The 20,517-nt window shown below is 35.1% G+C and overlaps 1 protein-coding gene across 1 annotated transcript; it reads left to right on the forward strand.

Moving 5' to 3' along the window:
* Nucleotides 1-1,762: 1,762 nt before the first annotated feature.
* On the forward strand, nucleotides 1,763-18,778 carry LOC132301082 (probable E3 ubiquitin-protein ligase ARI7). Its single transcript, XM_059798374.1, has 15 exons — nucleotides 1,763-2,184; nucleotides 6,211-6,335; nucleotides 6,620-6,725; nucleotides 6,880-6,970; nucleotides 7,190-7,362; nucleotides 10,331-10,435; nucleotides 10,534-10,622; nucleotides 11,927-12,034; nucleotides 12,298-12,388; nucleotides 12,536-12,625; nucleotides 13,408-13,455; nucleotides 14,200-14,271; nucleotides 15,280-15,379; nucleotides 15,496-15,622; nucleotides 18,092-18,778. Exons 1-15 carry the CDS (start codon nucleotides 2,032-2,034, stop codon nucleotides 18,357-18,359), a joined length of 1,746 nt encoding a protein of 581 aa, XP_059654357.1. The 5' UTR covers nucleotides 1,763-2,031; the 3' UTR covers nucleotides 18,360-18,778.
* The last annotated feature ends 1,739 nt before the right edge of the window (nucleotides 18,779-20,517 follow it).

The following is a 20,517-nucleotide window of genomic DNA, read 5'->3' on the forward strand; positions in this document are numbered from 1 at the left end:
ACGGGACTTGGGTTACCTGTCTAGGAAACCAATGCAATTGTTTTGTGATAATAAAACAGCATGTGACATTGCTCATAATCCAGTACAACATGATCGTACAAAGTATATCGAGGTAGACAAAATTTTCATCAAGGAAAAGTTAGATGGAAAAATTATGGAGTTGCCTAAAATAAAATCAGAAGATCAGCTGGCCGGTATCCTCACCAAAGCAGTCTCCTATCGAGTATTCTTAAAGTTTTTAGGTAAGTTGGGCATGTGTGATATCTACGCACCAACTTGAGGGGAAGTGTTGATTCTAGGAGATTAGGAGGATATAATCGTTTGTAATTCTTTCTATTCTTAGATTGATTGCCTTGCAATATATTAGCTGTGAAATCGTGCTTCATTATGGGCTGTAAATGTGTGATTGATTGTATAGCCTAATTGTAGGAGATCAACCTCTATATATAGATTGTACATCTACAGACAAAAATATGAATGAAAATATACCATTCTTAATTACCTATTCTCGAGTCTAAGGACTAAGCAAATAAGAAAATCATATGCACTTTAATATCTTATCCAAATAAGATTAGGGGTACTATCATAATTTCCTTCAAATTTTCACCATATATTGTGCTTGGATGAGAATTAGGGAGAAGAAATTCGAGTAAAATTTTAGTTATAATAAAACACAAGAGATAAAAGGATACTGTTGACACGTTCTCATGTTTGAATAAATTAGAAGGAGATAAAAAGAAAAGGATAGTGTGATTCATGATTAAAACGATTGTAGGGGAAAAAAGAAAATTACTTATATTGTAAGTGATATGAGCAAAACATGAATTTAACTTGTTCTAAAAACTAGTGACTAAATAAATAATTAGCAACTTTCTTATCATTTCCTTCAAAATCATTCAATTTTAAAAATGATAACCATAATCCCTTTCAAGAGGTCAATGTCTTCTTCCTCTACTCGTGAATGGGAATTCAACCCTCTCAAAGGCTCTACATCCACCCCCTTCCTCAGGGGTATAATTGAAAAGTTTGTGTACGAATGGGTTTAAGGTAGAATTTTTGCATGCTTGGTTTAGTTTTCAGATAATAAGTTTATGTTTTTAAATAATTATTAAAAATAAAAAAACTGTATAAAAAAAAAATATGCTTGGTTCAAAACTCAAATATATATGTTCAAAGAATTATCATTTATAGTTATCTAATAATAGTTTTTCTTTCTTCTTTTTTTTTTTTTTTTTTTTTTTTTTTTTTTTTTTTTTTTTGAAGTTCTGAAAAATTGTTTTTGTAAAAATTGAACCAATCGTACCCAAAAGTCACTCTACTCATATTAGTTAAAATATTTATTGTAAATAATTAATCATTTTTCTTTATATTTCTAACTACAGAGTTAAAAAATTCATGCAAATAATTGGTAATTTTGTTTTATAGAAGACCCTTATAATTTTATTCCTTATATTATTAGACTTCCTGAAAATTTTGTTTCCTTATCTTATTAGACCCTTTTTGAAAAAAAAAAATAATAATAAAAAATTCCTATTAGACCCCTCTTATTTCCTTATATGTTTATACTCCAATCAATAGTAAAGATTTAAGCCCAAATAATTTAATTTATTCTAACCCATAATTCTGGGAATTTGAACATGTGTATTATTTTTTTAGGTAAAAGTGAACATGTGTGTTATTGATCCATTGATCTGAACAACTCGGTTTCCTATTTCGTCTCAGGAGAGTCGGTTTACGAAGCACCTATCTTTCTTCCTTTATGTGCCACTATTTCTACCACTTCTGTCTCAAAGTCTCTCTCTTCGAGGTCGGTGAAAATCCCAAAAGCAAAACCTGAAACTAAAACCAAACACAATCCGATCAAACACTCTTGTTCCTTTTTCAATCTTCCAGCCATCACTAACTCTATACTATCTCTCTACCAGTTTCTCTGTCTAAAACTTGTTCTATAATTTGCCGACTTTCTCTCTCTAGCCGTCGAGCCACCAATTCTCAGCTGATTGTAGTTTCCTTCTAGGTTTCCCTATCGCAATGGATTCTGAAGACGATATGCACGATGCCAACGACTCCGAGTACGGGTTCTACAGCAGCGACACGGCCATGGACAGCGACTTCGATGGTGCCGATTACGAATTTATGGATAACGACTCTGATATCGCTGATGACATCCCGGTCCGTCAGCAGGTAAATTGGGGAAAAATTTCACGTCTTTAAGCTTTTCTGTTTTGTCTAGATTTTCAATATGAATTGGTTTATTGCTGCTGTATATGTAGTAATTTGTGTTGATCTTAGCCATTCTTTTTTGTATTTTGCTTTTATTTCTATTTGATTGATAATATGTGAAGTTTGAATAAGTAAATTGCATATTTGAAGCGAATTTTGGGTAAATTATGTGAATATGTAGCAGAAATTCTATATGATTGTATAATTTTAGATTTAAACTCTTGATGGATAGGGCATAAGTTTGAATGATAATTTTATTTGTAGTGGTTAGTTTGTAGGGTAGTATTGGTAATTGCTTAAATCCTGTTTGCAAAATTTATGGGTTTTGGGTTTTGATATTTTTGCATTGCTGATTGAGTTTATGGTGTTATAGGTTTTGGATGAGATTGTTTCATCTTATCAAATTGTTTGTCGTTTCTTCAAGACATTGGTTGCTTGCTTTTACAATTTTGTTTTTGTTTACCAAGTGCCTGATCCCTTTCTGTTGTTTGTCATTCCTTTTGCCGAGTGACAAGCTAATTGCAAGAATTTTGAGTGGTCATCCCGAGTTCTACAATTATTTTCATATTATTGTAAATAAAGTACCCTTAGTCACGTTTGCATGGTACTGAACTTTGGGACATCCACTGTTGCCCTAAAATCCTGAGATGTAGCGATTTTGGCAGATGAAATATAAAAACATGTTACACTTTGATCTGGAACACTAACATAGCAATCCAAGAATTTTTTTTCCCTTTTCTTGTTATGATTTATTCTTCACTAGAAGTGACTTAAATGAAAAGGTTAATTAAAATATAATAAGAAAATTTTGGTTATTTTCGTAGCATAATGTCTCATTAATCACTTGTTTGAAACTATATCACTCTTGCACTTAGAAAAGTAGCCTTAATGCATTCTGATTATGTAATTTTTATAAATATATTTATACAATACCACATTTTAGGATTTGTGGCATACCATGCTAGGTACCAAAACAACATGCATTTTTAAGCAACATACCTAACTCAATTTAACAAAGTGTTTTCACAACTACTTATGGTTGAATACACAACTATTGTTTCGTCGTTCCACTCTATCTCAGGCAGTGGCCTCAGTGAAACCACATCTATTTCCTAACTATCTCAACCCATGTTACTTTTGGCTTTCCCCTTCCCCTAGCAGCATTACCTTTGATAAGGACCATAAACCTGGTGCAACCGTGCAACTATTGGTCGTTGCTGCTCATTGCCAAATCATCTTACTGCAGTTGGTGTTACTTTAACCATTAACTGATGTGTTAGCTTTTAACTCTATCCTTTTTTGTCTTGCCAGATGCAACACATCCATCTTAAGATTCTTGTTTCTGCTACACTTTATGAATATGTTACTTGTACTCAACATTCTATCTCATTAAGTAATAAGTATGACTGGTCTAATGGTTGGTTGATAATACTTACCTTCAATTTTAGAGACATACGCTGATCACCCAAGCTGCCAAGAACACTGCTCCATTTTACTCAGCCTTTTTTTAAAATATTATTAATATCATCTTCAAATTTCTTCCGTTCTATGTATAATCAAGCCTAGGTAACAGATATGTTCCTTTTTGGTACATCTGGACTCTCAATCTTCACTATATCCCTACTTGTATTTTTTATTTTACTTAAAGTTACATTCCTTATATTCAATTTTAGTATTACTTATCTTCAATCCTTTGATCATAGAGTCCCTCCCCGAACCTCTAGTTTTAGCATTTATCACCCTTTTTTTTTTTTTTTTTGACAAGTAAGAATATATTAGAAAGCGATCAAAAGGGGAACGCATCCAGAAGCTATACAAGGGCCGAAGCCAAAGAAGAGGTCCTAAGGACCCAAGGAGCCCAAAAATTCAACAATCTCCTCTATAGATTTACATTTTTTCCCCATCACCCAACTAAAAAGAGAACTAATAATAAGAAATTTCAAATCCCCAATGGAAGATTCCTCCCCGTCAAAAGATCTTCTGTTCCGCTCCTTCCAAACGCACCACCAAACACAAAAGGGGGCTGCCCTCCAAAAATACGAGTGTGGCTCCCACTAAACAGCCTCTCCAAGTGTCGATTAAACCCCTGAAGCATTTATCACTATTTCTCTTTCCTGAATCAAAACAAAATTTAGAAAAATAGTAAAATCATGGAACCTCATCTTAAAGGTGAATTGTTAGTTCATCCATAATAAAGGCGAAATCAAAAGAGTGATATAGACCAAAAGTAATTGGGAATTCACTTATTTCTCATGCAGTTGTACTCACTATAAACATTGACATGTTCTTTAGCATATCAGTATTTCTATTAAATATTCCTTTATTATCTAAAATCCATAATGTTGTATCTCTAGGGACCCTCATGTAAGCTTTCTCCAAATCTATAAAGCCTATATGTGATTCTTTTTGTTTTCTCTCAATATATTTTCATTAATGTCCTTAAATTATTATTATTATTATTTTTGATAAATAATGTCCTTAATGAATAAATAGTTTTTATTGTGGACTCCCCAGCATAAGTCCATTGCATGACATTGTAGGTTCATGCCTTCGTGGTTGCTTAATAACTCTCTCTTAGAGTTTGATAGTATGACTCGTTAATTTATACCATGGTAGTTTAAGTAACTTTGAATATTCCCTTTATTTTTATATATAGGTCATAAAATATTTTTACGTCTCAAGCATCATTTTAGTTAGTATTACCTTATTGAACTATTGCTTCAGCTAAGGCACACCATCAACAACTAAACACTTTCAGACCTCAATAGGAATGCCATAAGGTCCTAGACTCGATCCTGTCTTCATCTTGCTTAACACATTCTTTACCTTGGATATGTTAGTCTTGCAAAAAACATTTGCTTTCTTTAATCTCCTTAGTGACACTATATTCTTCTAAAAATATAATTTTCATTCAACAAAAAGTTCTCAAAATAAATTCACACTTCTCTCTAATTTCATCATCTTTCACTAAAACCTTTAAATCCTCTCTCTTGATGCACGTAATATTGTTAAAATCTCTAGCTTTCCTCTCCCTTAACTTAGTGTATTTCAAGCAACATGAGAACATTATCAAACATGTTTGTATTTTTATTATTAGTAATTGGGACATCATGGTAAACATGGATCCCTTGTACTCTGGAATACTAAAAATCTTTTTCTATGGATTCTTTCGAGTCTTGCCTTCTAAAACCTTTGTCAGCTTGTCCTCTAGATCCCTCTGGAGGGTTGCCTTCTTGTTTAGCTTACTACTTATCTTGATCTCTAGAATCCTTCTAACCTTGACTTCTAAATTCTCACCTTCACTTAAGTTTTAGATTCCTAAAAGCATTAAACCTAAATTTCCATTTACATTGACCTCGAGATTCCACCTCCACCAAACCTTGAGGTTCCTCTTTAACTTTTCTCTCGTACACCTTAACCTGTTTAAGTTCTTGTATACCTAGAATCTCTAGATTCTACCTCACCCTGAGATTATTCCACCTTAACTTCACTACCTGGAATCTTGAGTGGAGATTCCATCTCACCTCTATATTCAGCCTTCAGTTTGAGACCTTACCTGTAACTTGACCTCTAGGTCTTCACCTCAAGATACCATCTCACCTAGACCTCTAGGTTGCTTAAAGCTCTAGATAAATAAGCCTTTTTTTATTAGTAGCTTAATTTTAAATTAGCCTTGTAATTCCTTAAAGAAATTTGCATGTGCCCAAAAAGAAAGGGAAAAGGAAATAGAAAAAAAGAAAGGAATCAGCTCACTTGCATATATAAACGAGCTATGCAAATTGAGCCATAGACATTGAATTCAAAACCTTTTTTAAAAAGGGTTTCCATGCTTTAGTGTAACGAAAGGTTTGAGATATATGGATAAAGCCTGCACTGATATGCATGTTACTTTCCCGTTCATTTTTTCAATTTGAGGTCACATGATAGAGATTGATTCTTCATTAATTTGTTTGTTCTGAATTTGTCATGTGCTGATTGTGTTTTCAGAAAGGTTATACAATCTTGGAGGTAGAAGATATCCGCAAACGTCAAGAGGATGATATCACTGCAGTTGCTGATGTTCTTTCCATATCAAACATAGATGCATGCATCTTGCTCCGCCACTATCATTGGTAAATTGTTCATTCTTTGACATTTGTCACCTATATGGCTGACATAGACATTGACCATCATCTTCTTTTTTATTGTATATATATATATTTGTTTGGTTAGAGTTGAATATAAATGTATGGAATTGAAGCATGTATACATTGAGTGTCTTATAACATTTGGAGATGATGCCATTTGTGCTGGCAGCATTTCTATACTATAATTCTGTGTATTAACTGTTAAGTGTGCCATTTTTTTTTTTTTTTTCTTTTGGTTTCTTGATGCTTAATAATATTTAATGATGTAGGAGTGTGAGTAACTTGCACGAGGCATGGTTTGCTGATGAAGACAGAGTCCGTAAGGCCGTTGGCATGTTGGAGAAGCCAGTAATTCAATTTCCAAATGCTAGACAAGTAAGTTATGTCTGACTCGGAAAATAAATTTGGAAATTATAAACATAATTTGTATCCCACTTGTGGCTATAGATTGCATTTGTATTGCAATCTTCATGCTGTTCTTGTTCTTGCTCACTACTTAAATTGCATTTATTTATTTATTGTTGGGCAGCTGACTTGCGGGATCTGTTTTGAAAGCTATCCTCTTGATAGAATAATCAAAGCTGCCTGCGGTCATCCTTTTTGTAGTGCATGCTGGACAGGTATGTTTAAATATACTATTGTTGGACTCGATTTCTTACTGAGATCTGAATTGCATCTCTTGCTTTGGTTGTGGATAATTAACTTGCTCGGGTTCTAAAAATGTACTTATTACATATTAACAGTTTCCTTTGTTCGTTTAAAACATGTATCGGTCAATTAAGTTCTGCTTAATGTTTTGTTTTAGAAAATCATAATCTTCTTTTCTAATTATCCGGCAGGCTACATTAGCACATCCATTAACGATGGTCCTGGATGTTTGACGCTGAGATGTCCTGATCCATCTTGTATTGCCGCCGTTGGTCAAGATATGATCAATCTATTGGCGTCCGATGAAGATAAGGAAAAATATTCTTGTTACCTGCTTAGATCTTATATTGAAGACAATAGAAAGGTATAATGGGACTTGAGCCCTTCTTTTTATGAGTTTGCATTTTTTCCAAGTTATGTTAATTCTTAATATCTAATTGATGTTCCAAGAACTTATATGTTGGTTGACAATGGGAGCATTGTCCCAATGAAACCAAAGAGATGATAATTAGGGAATATGTTGACACGAGAAATTATTAGATGGTCTTGGACCATTGACACTTGGTAGACCAATTCAATCCAGACTCTCGGATTGAGAAAATGGCCCCACAAGAGTGTATTAATATATTACAAAGAATATATTGCATTAGTTTTGATTAGATTAGTCCACCAAATGTCAAATGGTCAAGGACCAATTGATAATTTCTCATGTTGACACCATGTTAACCTAGAAAATTGAAGGGAAAATTATAGTTACCTCCCCTGAGGTTTGGCCCGCAATATGTGGATAGTGACTTATACTTGGTACCCTAATTACACACGATGGTCGAAATTGGCCTCAATTACATAGTCCTTCCCTTAGGTTTGGCGTATGTGTTCAACAACCCCCTCCCATTAAACAGTCATTTGAAGTTTAAGAATTTTTTGATGTTATGAAGGATTTGCCCTTTACTTGACTGAAAAGACTAATAATAATATGAGATTTAAAAAATTTCAACTATACACAAAATTTATGGACCAATCAATGGCTGAAACAACACAATGATGAAATCAAAGAGACCCCATGACTCTGGAAGTTAGTATGCATATTAAACTTGTCTAGATTGAAGAACTAAACATGTATACTAACCACACACCACGTTTCATCCTCATCCATGGGAGAATCTATCAATCCATCCCGTACTTTGAAGATTAAAATTAAACAATTCGAACAAGGAGATCCATTCTGTCATCACCTGATTAATAAAATTGGGTAACTTATTTTAATGGACAAAACATTCCGAAATGCTTAACGAAGAGCAAGTATTCAAATATTTTACTGGTACTAACCAGACAGTGAAAGAGAATTAATATATAAGAACATAAAAACCCAACCCGTTCATGAGACCCACATGTTACTCCCTCCAAGGTTTGATGCATATTCTCTCCAAAGGATCAAGCATTCCAATCCTCTGTCAATAACCAGAAATGAAGCTTTGCATGAAAATAAATGGATTCTTTACAAGGGTAGAGCGATAGAATAAGAGAAGATTATATTCTTCCCCTAAAATTACCTCCAGTTACATCAATTGGATCTTAAAATGAATTTTTTGTTATTTGAAACAAAATGTGATAGAATTTAAACGAGTTTCAAGATACACACACACACACACACACACACATCACGTTTTACAACATAGGAACAAAATATTGTGAAAAAGATCTATCAGCGGCAATGCACCCTCATTAATTCGCAAATCATCGAACAAATAGGGATGAGGTTTTGCTTGAAGGCAAAGCAAAGCTCTCAAAAGTCTGACGGGAATAATATTCTACGACTAGCAATTCATTCATTTTCAAACCGACCCATTTACTATCTATTATTTGATTGACTAATTCTTTATATTGGAATGGGTGAAAATTCAAATGTTTTGGCTACTCCTCATGAGGGGATGAATCTGTGAGGACTGAGTGCAAAATCAAAGCTCTAGAAGAAATGAAGAAAGCAACTTTTGGTCCAACAAGTGTTTCAATTTTAATTATCGGGGTGGCTGTGAGTTTTAACACCGGACCTTAACTGCTCTAATACCATGTTGACAACCATCTATGCTGAAAGTTTAAGCTGTTAGAGAGGTTGTAACTTTAATATATATATATTTTTTGATAAGTAAAATTTATTAAAAAAGCGCTCAAAAGGGGAGCGAATCCCAAGGACAAAAAAAAGGCCAAAAGAGCTTCAAACCTTCAAAGAGGCCAAAAAAACAACAATCTCCTCAACAGATCTAAAATCTCTCCCTGAAACCCAACAAAAAAGGGTGGAAATAATAGAGAACTTAAGCATAGAGATAAGCTTTTCCTTTCCATCAAAGTATCTTCGATTTTTCTTAAGCCAAATGCGCCACCAAACGCAAAGAGGCGTAGCCCTCCAAGCATCACGAATGAGAGCCCCCACTGAAAATCCTCTCCAAGCCTCAATCATCCCTCTAGCGGATCTAGGCATAACCCACGGGATCCCAAACAACCCAAGCACCAAATCCCAACAGCCCCTAGACAAACTGCAGTGAAGCAGAAGGTGATCAACGGTCTCCTCATCTCGCAAGCACAAATAACAACGATTAACCACCACCTGATTCCTCCTCAAATTATCCTGAGTTAAAATCTTACCCAAGACAGAAGTCCAAGCAAAGAAGGCCACCTTGAGGGGAGCCTTAGAGCGCTAAATAGACTTCCAAGGGAAATGGCCTCCAAAGCCAACCGTAAGACACCTGAAAAAGACCTCACCTTGAAGCGACCCTGAGGGTTAGGATTCCAAAGCCAACAATTAGAATCCCCAGCTGTAATCGTCTGACGGTACAATAACTCCAAAAAACGGGTGATTATTAGTACGACAATGAGTTTTGAACACGACCTTCCTCATATGACACCATACTTGAAAATTAAGCTGTTAGAGAGGGTATAACTTAAATATTTTTATCCTCTAACATCTAACTTTGGTGGTGAGATGAAGAGAGAGGAGAGAGATGAAGTGTTTTTTGGTGGGATCTTTCAAGAGGGTGCTTTCGTCTTTTCACATACGATATCTTTCTATTACAAAATTGTTTTTTCAATTAAGGGCATCATGGTCATTTTATCTATAAGTTAATAGCCGTTTGGTAGTTAACCCTCACAGGGGTACACGGTGTAATTAAGGTCAATTTCGACCACTGTGTATAATTAGAGCAAACGGGGTGTCAATGTAATTTACCCTTATTATTTTAATGCTTGTTTTCCTTGCCAAAGCTAATTATGTCCTTTTTTTCCGTCTCTGCTGCGTAGAGTTATTAATTATTTTTCCTCTGCTTGTTCTTTGTTAGACCAAGTGGTGTCCTGCACCAGGCTGCGAGCATGCTGTTGAATTTGTTGTTGGCAGTGGAAGCTACGACGTCAATTGCCTTTGCTCATATGGTTTCTGTTGGAATGTAAGCCTTTTCTGGATTGTTTTGAAATTCATAGTTATATATCAATATTTGTGTTTATGGGAGGTCATTAAGCTTTTTATTTTGAGCTGAAATTGCAGTGTACAGAGGAAGCTCATCGTCCAGTGGATTGTGGCACTGTGGCCAAGTGGATTTTGAAAAACTGCGCTGAGTCTGAAAACATGAATTGGTAGAGCATATATTGCAGCATCTTTGAATGCTATTATTGATAATACTAATAGTTGCTGATTTTGTCATTTCAATATTCTAATTTTTTGTTGTTTGTGCATATATATGATCATATGCTGGTTCTATGTAGATCCTTGATTGACCCTAAAATAAGAAGATAATTATATTTTTAAGCAAATATATTTTCATTTATTTATTTATAATGCTTTAGATATTCTTGAATGCTTGATTTGTCTATGCAATATATATTTTATTTTAATAATATAAACGAGCTGGTAGGTTGGGCCCCGATGGTTTGGATTTTGGATTCTGTTGAATTTAGCCTGCTAAAAGGGTTTTGCTGCGTCTTACCTCTATGTCATACCTAGGCAACCTAGTAGTGACCAAGGAAATTATTCTTTAACATTACTTATAGCTTGATCCTTGATAACTAACAGGTGTTCCTTTTCCAGTGAATATTTGTAGTAATATTTGTAATACATATTTAAATGTCCCACTTATCAAAAAAAAAAAAAAAAAAATACATATTTAAATCTCCCAGAACTTGCAATTATGCAAATCAGTTTGTTTACAAGAAAAATGCTTACAGGTTTTAAGGTGTTTGTGCCCATAGCTTGGAAATTTAAAAAGGGGACACTGCATTTAAATGCGCGCCCCCTTAAAATGTTAAAATCCCTGAAAAGGGGCAACTATTATGGACAGAGAGAGTATGGTTTTATATGCAGAAGCTTCTTTTCTCTAGACTGGTTGTTTCTTTATCTATAAGTTGCTGGAAAGATTTACACTTCATTTGGTTGGTCTGATTTTCTTGTTAAGATTTTGGATTTAAAAATATGTTTCACATAAGAAGATGTCATGGTCACGTCCTGTATTTAAACCTCATTTGGTTTCTGTTTTTCTAATTAAAATACTGGGTTTAGAAAACTGCTGCATATGAGAACAAGGAGGATTTATATACATAAATTTTTTTGGCGAATTGATATTTTTTGTATCTTTCCCTTTTTTTTGGGGGTGCTTTTGTTTTATAATTATTGCTTATAATAGACATTTGGTAATAAGCAATTCATTTGGTGAAGAAAACTTGTCCACTTTTTCACCCCTTCTCACGCGATTCCAGAAGTATTTAATGCATTGCCCTTTTCCATCAAGGATAAATGTTGACTTTCTGTGTCTCTATTTGAAGTGAAGATGCTTGTTTCCTTTTTGTGTATGTTCATAGCTGTTAAAAACGTGGGTTATATATATGTGTGTGTGTATTGATGTCTAATTTTTTTTTTTAATGGCGAATATTGATTTAACTCTCAGGATACTAGCCAATTCCAAGCCTTGTCCGAAGTGCAAGCGACCAATTGAGAAAAACCAAGGTTGTATGCATATTACATGCACACCGCCTTGCAAATTTGAATTTTGCTGGTAAGCCTTTTTTCCTGTGTTTTGAACTGAAATCACCCAAACATTTAAATGTTACTGTTGGCTCTGTTCCTTTCGGAGGTCGTCTTCTTTGAAATCCTTTACACCTAGAGGCTCTAGCACTGTCTTACTATTTTATGAAAATTTTGTGACCTAAAATGCATTCTTATTGCACCAGAGTGTTATTTTTGTTTCTTATCTTTATGCTCCGTCTCGATCTGGTTGTGGTGTGACATAATAAGTGCCTTCAATCATCTTACATACAGGCTATGCCTTGGTGCATGGTCAGATCATGGCGAAAGGACAGGTGGTTTCTATGCATGCAACCGTTATGAGGCAGCAAAGCAAGAGGGAGCGGTAATGGAACTAATGATTTTTATTTTAGTTATCTATTCAATATAGTATACTCGATTGTTTTTGTCACTTTCTTGCTTCAATGTTGATAAATATTTATGATTTTTTTTTATTTGTTTATTAGTTTTTCTTCTATTTTATTGTCTACAGTATGATGAAACCGAGAAGAGGAGAGAAATGGCTAAGAACTCTTTAGAGAGATATACTCATTATTATGAACGGTGGGCAACCAATCAATCGGTATGGACGACTTCATCATATCCAGCTCAAACTTTTGATAAATATGAGCTTGGTTTTTTAATATTCATATTTCAATATTTAAGAGTGCCATGTTCTCACTGTAATTCATGAGCACTTATTTTGGGTTCCAAATGTGAATATTTATTGTAGATGGTATTAAATTTGATAATATTGACATCAATTTATGTGACATTTAAATTCTACTTGAAATGCTTGCGCTACTATGATTCTGCATGCAGACGAAATTGTGGATGCTGTCATTTAACTATTAATTTCTATTTTGAGCGGATTTTCAGAATTAAATCTTGTTCATAATATGTAATCATAAGCAATGAACATCTTGTCACCTGCTTATCAAGTTGAAAATTCATTGTTGACATATGATGAAGAAAGTAGAATAGCTTTGTTCGAGAAGTTTTTGTTATTGAAGTATATCTGTCTTCAATGAACTATCCGTAATTGAACTAGTTATGAAGTGTGTGTGTGTGTGTTTTATTATTAATTTTTTTTATGAGGTTTCCCCATTGTTTGAGTAATATATTTTCTAATGAGTACCACTTGCAAGGTCCATAAAGAAATTTATACGGCGTTCCTTTCTTTGTGTCAGAATAACGGTTTTGAGCTGCTTGTTTTTTTATGTTGTATTATTAATTTTTTATACTTTCTTTTTTACCCTTTTCTATTAGAATTCAATAATTTTGTCAACATTCATTAATAACTTCATTGAAGTAACTTCTTTTTTTCCTTGAGCATAATGTGTTTTGTGTTTTCTTTGGTGACAGTCAAGGCAAAAAGCTCTTGTGGATTTACAACAAATGCAAACTGTGCATGTAAGCAGATTCCCTTTTTTATATTTGCAATTTTGTTATTATGATTGTCTAGGTAGTTGCAATTAATTTTTTTATGGCAATTCTTATGTACCCCCTTCCCCCACAAGTGCATACGTCCATTTAATAATTTAAAAAAAAAAATAAAAATATGAACTTCATCAACTATATGATATCTAATAGGAATCTGGAAATATTTATTTTCAAACTATAGTTTGTCACCATTGGAGGATATTCTTTCTTTTCTTTTATTGTTATTTAAAAAAATTCTGGTGAAGCATTAGTTAACTGCTGCCACCTGAAAGAAATTAATCCCCCCCTCCCCACCCCCCCCAACAACCTGAAACGGCAATCTCAATTAGTTTCTTTGCTGAACGTCTAATATTTGCCAAGCATGGAGGAATAGAGCAACTGAATGAAAGGACAAATGTTAATGTAAAGGCTCTTCATTGTAGTTTTTTGGCAGTAGAACTTGCTTTCAAGATTAATACGTTATCTTCCTAATATCATTGGACGGCATGATCATCTAAAACTGGTTGAATTTTTGGCTTAGATGATCTGCTTTGGTAAGACCAGCTGGTTAAGGTACTGCCTTATCGTAAAGCAGTATTGGACTGCCCTTTGACTGATATGATCTGATCATCTGATAAAACTGACCATTCAGCCATCTTTTGACTTCTTAGGATGTCCAATCATTCTTATTTATGCTTGATGCATCTTTCTCTTTCCATTCTTTTTTCTTTTCAGCTTGAGAAGATAAGTGACAAACAATCCCAGCCTGAGTCACAGCTTAAGTTCATTTTAGAAGCCTGGCTACAGGTAAACTGGAGTTCTTCTTGCTTTGAATTCAAGAATGTTAATTCGTTTTATTGTTTGTACAAAGAATAAGAATTTTGAATTTCATCTTAAGAATATTATGATTGTCCATATGAATGAGTGTTGCTAATTTTTGGTGTATTACCTTATAATTGATTTGGGTGGATCATCTACCAGTGTCCTCACTTTTTCTTAACTTCTTTGATGACCTGGGGGAATTGAGGGTTGATAAGTTTTGAATTTGACATATAACGAAGTTTAAGGAAAGTTCTTAAAAGAATTTGGAAATTCATGTCAAGTTTCAGGAATGTTCTTTGCGATGTCTTCTAGATAATTCCCTGGCCAAGTAAATTTCTGGTATAAAATGTAGGAGTCTTGATGTAAAAATTTCAAGCACCTTGTGCATTTTCAAAGTGTGTGTATGCATTTTCAAAGTGTGTGTGCGTTCTTATATTTTTTAAATATGAAACAATATTCGCATGATATTTGTGCTGCATCTGTATTTGGTGGTTGTAATGTGTACGAGCTCTCTCTCTATTTTTTAAATATGAAACAATATTCCCATGATATTTGTGGTACATCTGTATTTGGTAGGTGTAATGTGCACTCTATGTGTGTCCTCCACCCCCCACCCCCTCTTACTAAGGAGTTTCTTTCCCTAGGTGGGGGATAGGGGTGGCATGGTCCCTTAACAGCGTACTTTGAAGTCTTGTCTGATACCTCGACAAGTCGGTTGAGTCATCTCCGTGTCACTAATTTTAATATAGCTTCAGACATCATCTCAGAACTCGGTGGGAAAATGTTGTTTTGCCTCGTGCCACAAGATGACTCTTGTGCCTTTGAGATGATATTTCTTGTTCATGCATTATTCAAAACCCATCAAACTCCTTGGGTGTTCATTTTTTTTTTTGTCTGTGTGTGTGTGTGTGTGTGTTTAGAAGAAGAGAGATGATTTTGCTAAAGCATGATATATTAACATAAATATGTCATGATCCTTGTACATGTTTGCAGATTGTTGAATGTAGGCGTGTGTTAAAATGGACCTATGCATATGGATTCTATTTGCCTGAGCATGAACTTGCCAAGAGGCAGTTTTTTGAGTACTTGCAAGGTGTGTTATTTTCTCTCAATATCTACCACACATGATGGCGGAATTGTTTGTTTTCGATTCAGGTTATTGTTCTATTCAGGTTAGTGTTGCTTATGTGATGTTTAATTTCTGTTCAGGTGAGGCTGAGGCTGGATTAGAAAGGCTTCACCAATGTGCAGAGAAGGATTTACAAACGTACCTCAATGCTGATGGCCCTTCAAATGACTTCAACAATTTTCGTACAAAATTAGCTGGACTGACTAGGTAATTTTTGTTCTGGTGATAGACCCATAAAAATCTTTGTTATATTGCTTGGGTGTTAGGAATGCCTGCTTATTCACAAGGAATAATTCATGTCCTAACTTTTATATAATTATTATTGATCCTCAAAATCTTGTTGGGATAACTGGGCTAGTTTGTGAGAACCTAGTCATATTGCTGTCAAATGTACCTGAGTCATGAACTTGTGGTTAGGTAACATTGTTCTTGTTGTCTTAGACCACTTCCCTTTTTCCTCTTTCTTAGATGATTCTGAATCTCTTGGAGGCAATCATCTCTGCCCTCTGGAAGAATCTTCTCTCTCTTTCTCTCTCTATATATCCATATCTAGCTCTGGAATAAACCCGGTTTCCTCACCAGATCCACCCAACCTTTCACTGTGTGTCTTCTTGCCGTATGTAATATCTGAAATTTCTTTAATAGCAAAGATAGAAGTGTGATATATAATGGGGGCAATGAACCAAGGGGAAAAGCTAGCTGCTGGAAATCTAAGTGGAAAAGGGAGTTGAAGAAAAGGGATTTTCGCCAGCTGACGCTGACGTTGTCTCTCGAGCGGCAAAATCATCATTATTGACTTTAGTGTTCCTGGTCATGATGTTAAATTATGCTGATGCACACCATCACCACAACTGATAGTAATCATTGTTCTAGTGATCACTGAACACCTCTTCATTGCACAAGATTGTCTTTTGATCTATTCATAAAAAACATGTCATTGTTCGTTGTTACCTCTTTATTGTTAAATGTGCTGGCATCCTCTCTCTCTCTCTCCCTCTCCCTCTCCCTCTCCCTCTCCCTCCTAGAGGAAAAAAAGAAAAAGAAAAGCCTTCATTTTGCTAACTGCTAAGATTCCACCAGAGCTCACCATGTCTTCCAAACCCAACCTTTAGCCAAAAGCTTAACGTTTGCACCTTCAGGATCCCTAGATCCAACTATGGCCATAAATGATCACCGCCATCTTCTGTCTCGTATCACTCATTTCAATTGTTACCGTACAAATTATCAGTTATTATATTTGGAACCTTTTATGTTTGTGGGCACAATGGAAAATTTTACTGCCAGCGTACATAATTTTACATGTTCTTACCAAGCTGTTTTGGAGAGAGAAATGGGGGTTATGCTTTTGAGAGGGGAAAATTGAATAAAATAAAAAATAAGGAAGTCGAAGATACCACTGTTTTGTTTTAAAGTTGTAGATGTAGGGGTTTATGTTGTTGACTAAGAAATGGATACTAGGTAACTTATTTGTAAATTGGGTTGTTTAACAGGACTGATTTATTTATTATTATTTTTTGGGGGTGTAATCAGTAACCATTATTGCTGATTTTGTGGCTGTTCGACTGCGAGAGTTTGTTAGGTTTTACCGTCAATTTCAATGTTCAGAATATCCTTCCATTACCATATAGCAAAGAATTGTCATTACTCATTCCTTTTCAACTTAAAAAAAGAAAAAGTCCATAACCCAGTGTATGTCCCACCTGCATTATTGTGTTTGTCAATAGTTTTTACCATTGCATTAAGCAATGACCTCTAGGTCAGGGATTTTGAATTTGACATTAGAGAAGAAGCAATGGTTCAGTAGTCAGTTCCTCCATATGCATCGATACGTCTGATGAATTTGACAGTTTCCTCAAGGCTGCGTATCTTGATATTAAGGTCATCTTGCTTAGGAGTGGGTGACTTCTCTTCGACCATTGAGGTTTTTCCTTTGTCAGCAGCCCTTTGCAACTTTAAAAAAATGACGATGGAATATTGATGGATTCTCTCTGTAAAAATGCGCCCCCCATATTCTTGGCATGTGTTACTATTAGTTTTGTGCATACGGTGCATGCCGCCTCCTAGTGCTATAGAACTCCATAATAAATTTTAGGAGGTTTATGCTGACCAGAAAAAGAAAAAGAAAAGAAAGGGAAAGGAAAGAAGGTAGGACTTCCTGTTATTTATTTTAGCCATATGTGATCTTCCAGTTGATCGTATTCTTTTGGGCTTAGCGTGTACTTTTCATTTAAAATTTTGTGGGCAAGAGACCTGATTTTTGTTTCATCCTTTATTACCTTGAAAACAGGACTAAAATACCAATTTGGGTTTTGATGACATATGGGAGAGAGATTCACTGAATTGAGGTTTAAACCTCAGATATAATGGCATGTTTTTTTCCCCTCTTCTTCCAATGTACTTCTTTGAGGTTATCAATATCGATTATTTCACTGATGGTTCCATAATACTCCCTGTACTTCTGTATTTTCTCTGAAACGAAGAATTATTTCCTTATTTCTTTTGTGTCTTTTGCTTATCAAAGGTAGATGTAATTGTTTTGAGCAACTGAGAATTCATGAATTTTTGTCACACATATTGGAGTCCTTGATTGATATATCATCGTATAAGTTGCAAGTATGTTAACAGTAAATGCCACAACTTTTCTGATTTAATTATGCCATGTATATGCAATTTCAGTGTGACTCGAAATTACTTTGAGAACCTTGTTAGAGCATTAGAAAATGGGCTCTCTGATGTGGATTCTGAGGGGGCTTGCAGCAAGACAACCACTTCCAAAAGCACAGGAGGCCCTGGCAAGGGGAAGGGTGGGAGAGCAAAGGGTGCTTCTTCCCGATCTGGTGGGCCAACAAGAAACGTGGACGATTCAGGCGGTTGGTCATGTGATCATTGCACTTATCGGAATGTTAGGAGTGCAACCACTTGCCAGGTGTGTCATCAGCATTGACGAAATACTCGGTTTACCTTGCACTGATGGGTCTCTCATGGACATAATACTTGTTGAAGCAAGAATGAGAAAAGGCATTCCTGGGCATAAAAGGTTAGTTGAGGCTGTTTGATGCGTGAAAGAAAGTGAAGAAGTGGAAAAAAAGAAGAGAGGAAGGAATGAGGAAAGAGTGGCCACACCTTCTGTCTCTTGTGTGTTAGGGGGTGCCACTGTGTGGTCTATTGTATATAGTTCATGCCTATTTACTTGTTGGGATTCTTGAATTGGCTGTGTTATTGGCTGATTTTTATTTATTTCAAAGATGGGCCAGGGGCAGTTGCAAATCTACTCATTTGTTTCTTTGTTTCTTTCTTCTGGTTTCTCCTTTTTTTAAGGGAGTGATGTAACTTTGTTGAATGTATAATAAAGATATTTTCTCATGGGATCCCTTGCACATAAATAACCATTCCCTGTTGGCTTCTGCTATATGTTTATGAGCTTTGTGTGTATGCAGAAGAAGGTAGTGCAAAATTATATATATTTCATGTTCAATGCAGATCATATGCTTAATGGATCCAGTGAAGCATTTGTGGGGAATTGTTGAAAAAATGAATGGCATTTAGATTTTTTACCGGATGAAATGATTTCTATTATGTTCTGTAATAGATACAAAGAAAGATAAATATGACAGAAAATTGATCCGAGAGAGAAGATTTATGAGACCTCTAGATCTCTAGATGGATTTATGAGATCTCCAGTTTCACCTCACTATTGTCGGGAAAATTTTAGAATACCCGGGGTGCAAGAATACAATTTTTTGAGATATTTAAAAAATTAAGTTAGTCATTTAATAAAAAATTTAATCTAATAATTAAGCAAGGAGAGTTCATATATAGGAGTATATATTTATTGTCAAGTTAAAACAAATTGTATAGGTAATTAGAATATAAATCCGTAAATTTAACAATATAAGGATGTGTATATTAATTAACAAATTTAGATTAATATTAGTTTCTATTTTAAAAATTGTAATCCTTATTTTCCAAGAACTTGGATTTGGGCATGAGACTATAAATGGACATTTTTCTGTGTGTTTTAAGCAGTGACTAGAGTATCCCCTGTGTTTTATTAAACCTCTTTCCAAACCAGCCCCAATATAAACCTCTGTCTTCCTTGACTCGCAAGTCAAGAGGAAACCCTACCTCCGCATCAATCATTCTCGTGGGTCGGCGGCTTCTTCTTCTTCTTCTTCTTCTATATATATTGAAGACCGTGTCTTTTCTTGCAGTCTGGTCGGTTGTCACTGGGCAATTGGAAACCTATTTGGAAACCTGCTTCAGTGCGCAATTGGAAACCTATTTGAAAACTTGTCTTCACTGCGCAATTGGAAACCTATTTGGAAACTTATTTCACTGCGCAATTGGAAACTTGTCTTCACTGCGCAATTGGAAACCTATTTGGAAACCTTTTTCACTGCGCAATTGGAAACCTATTTCACTGCGCAAAACCTGTCTTTCTTTTCTTGCAAGTCTTCCAGAGGAGACCTTACCAATATTGCAAACGGCCTCAATCACTGTGTTGGTGTTCTTCTTCTTCTGTATTTGCGATCACGCTCCTCTGTATTTGCAAACTGGTCTTCTTCTTCTGTATTGCGATCACGCTCCTCTGTATTTGATTCCGTAATTCTGTTAGTCCCTCTTTTTCTCATTCAACTTTTTTCCCAAGTCACTGCAACTACCGCCTCTATCATTCTCCTTCTTCTTCTGTAATTGGAAGGTGTCCCATTTTTTTCTTAATGAATTCTTCTGTGTCCGATCACGAGATGTTTTTTATTCCGCTAGGATTTCACTTCGACCCCACAGAAGTTGAAATCCTCCATTACCTGAGCAGAAAAGTGAAGGGTGAGAGCATGCCTGAGGGTGTAATATTGGACATTGATCTTTATGACAAAGCTCCTTGGGACATATTAAAAAAGGAAGATCCATGGCATACGATTAGCAAGAATAATTGTCAATTCGTTATCTATGTCTTCACCAAGTTGAAGAAAATTGGCGATAAGAAGAGAGTTGTAAGGAGAGCCGGGTGTGGGACTTGGGATGGCCAAAACAAGCCCGAGGAAATTTATAATAGACATAAACAGCTTATTGGTACCAAGAAAATGTTGGCTTTTGAAGCAAAT

The sequence above is a fragment of the Cornus florida genome, unplaced genomic scaffold (assembly GCF_030987335.1).
Source record: "Cornus florida cultivar Cherokee Brave unplaced genomic scaffold, ASM3098733v1 CherokeeBrave_3.0.0_Hap2_Chr01, whole genome shotgun sequence".
NCBI classification, from domain to species: domain Eukaryota; kingdom Viridiplantae; phylum Streptophyta; class Magnoliopsida; order Cornales; family Cornaceae; genus Cornus; species Cornus florida.

What these genes read in the sequence shown, in the direction of transcription:
- LOC132301082 (XM_059798374.1), top strand. Translation starts at nt 2,032, where the DNA reads ATGGATTCTGAAGACGATATGCACGATGCCAACGACTCCGAGTACGGG. An exon ending in ACATCCCGGTCCGTCAGCAG is followed by an intron (nt 2,185 to 6,210) that starts GTAAATTGGGGA and finishes TTGTGTTTTCAG; the next exon opens with AAAGGTTATACAATCTTGGA. An exon ending in AATTTCCAAATGCTAGACAA is followed by an intron (nt 6,726 to 6,879) that starts GTAAGTTATGTC and finishes ATTGTTGGGCAG; the next exon opens with CTGACTTGCGGGATCTGTTT.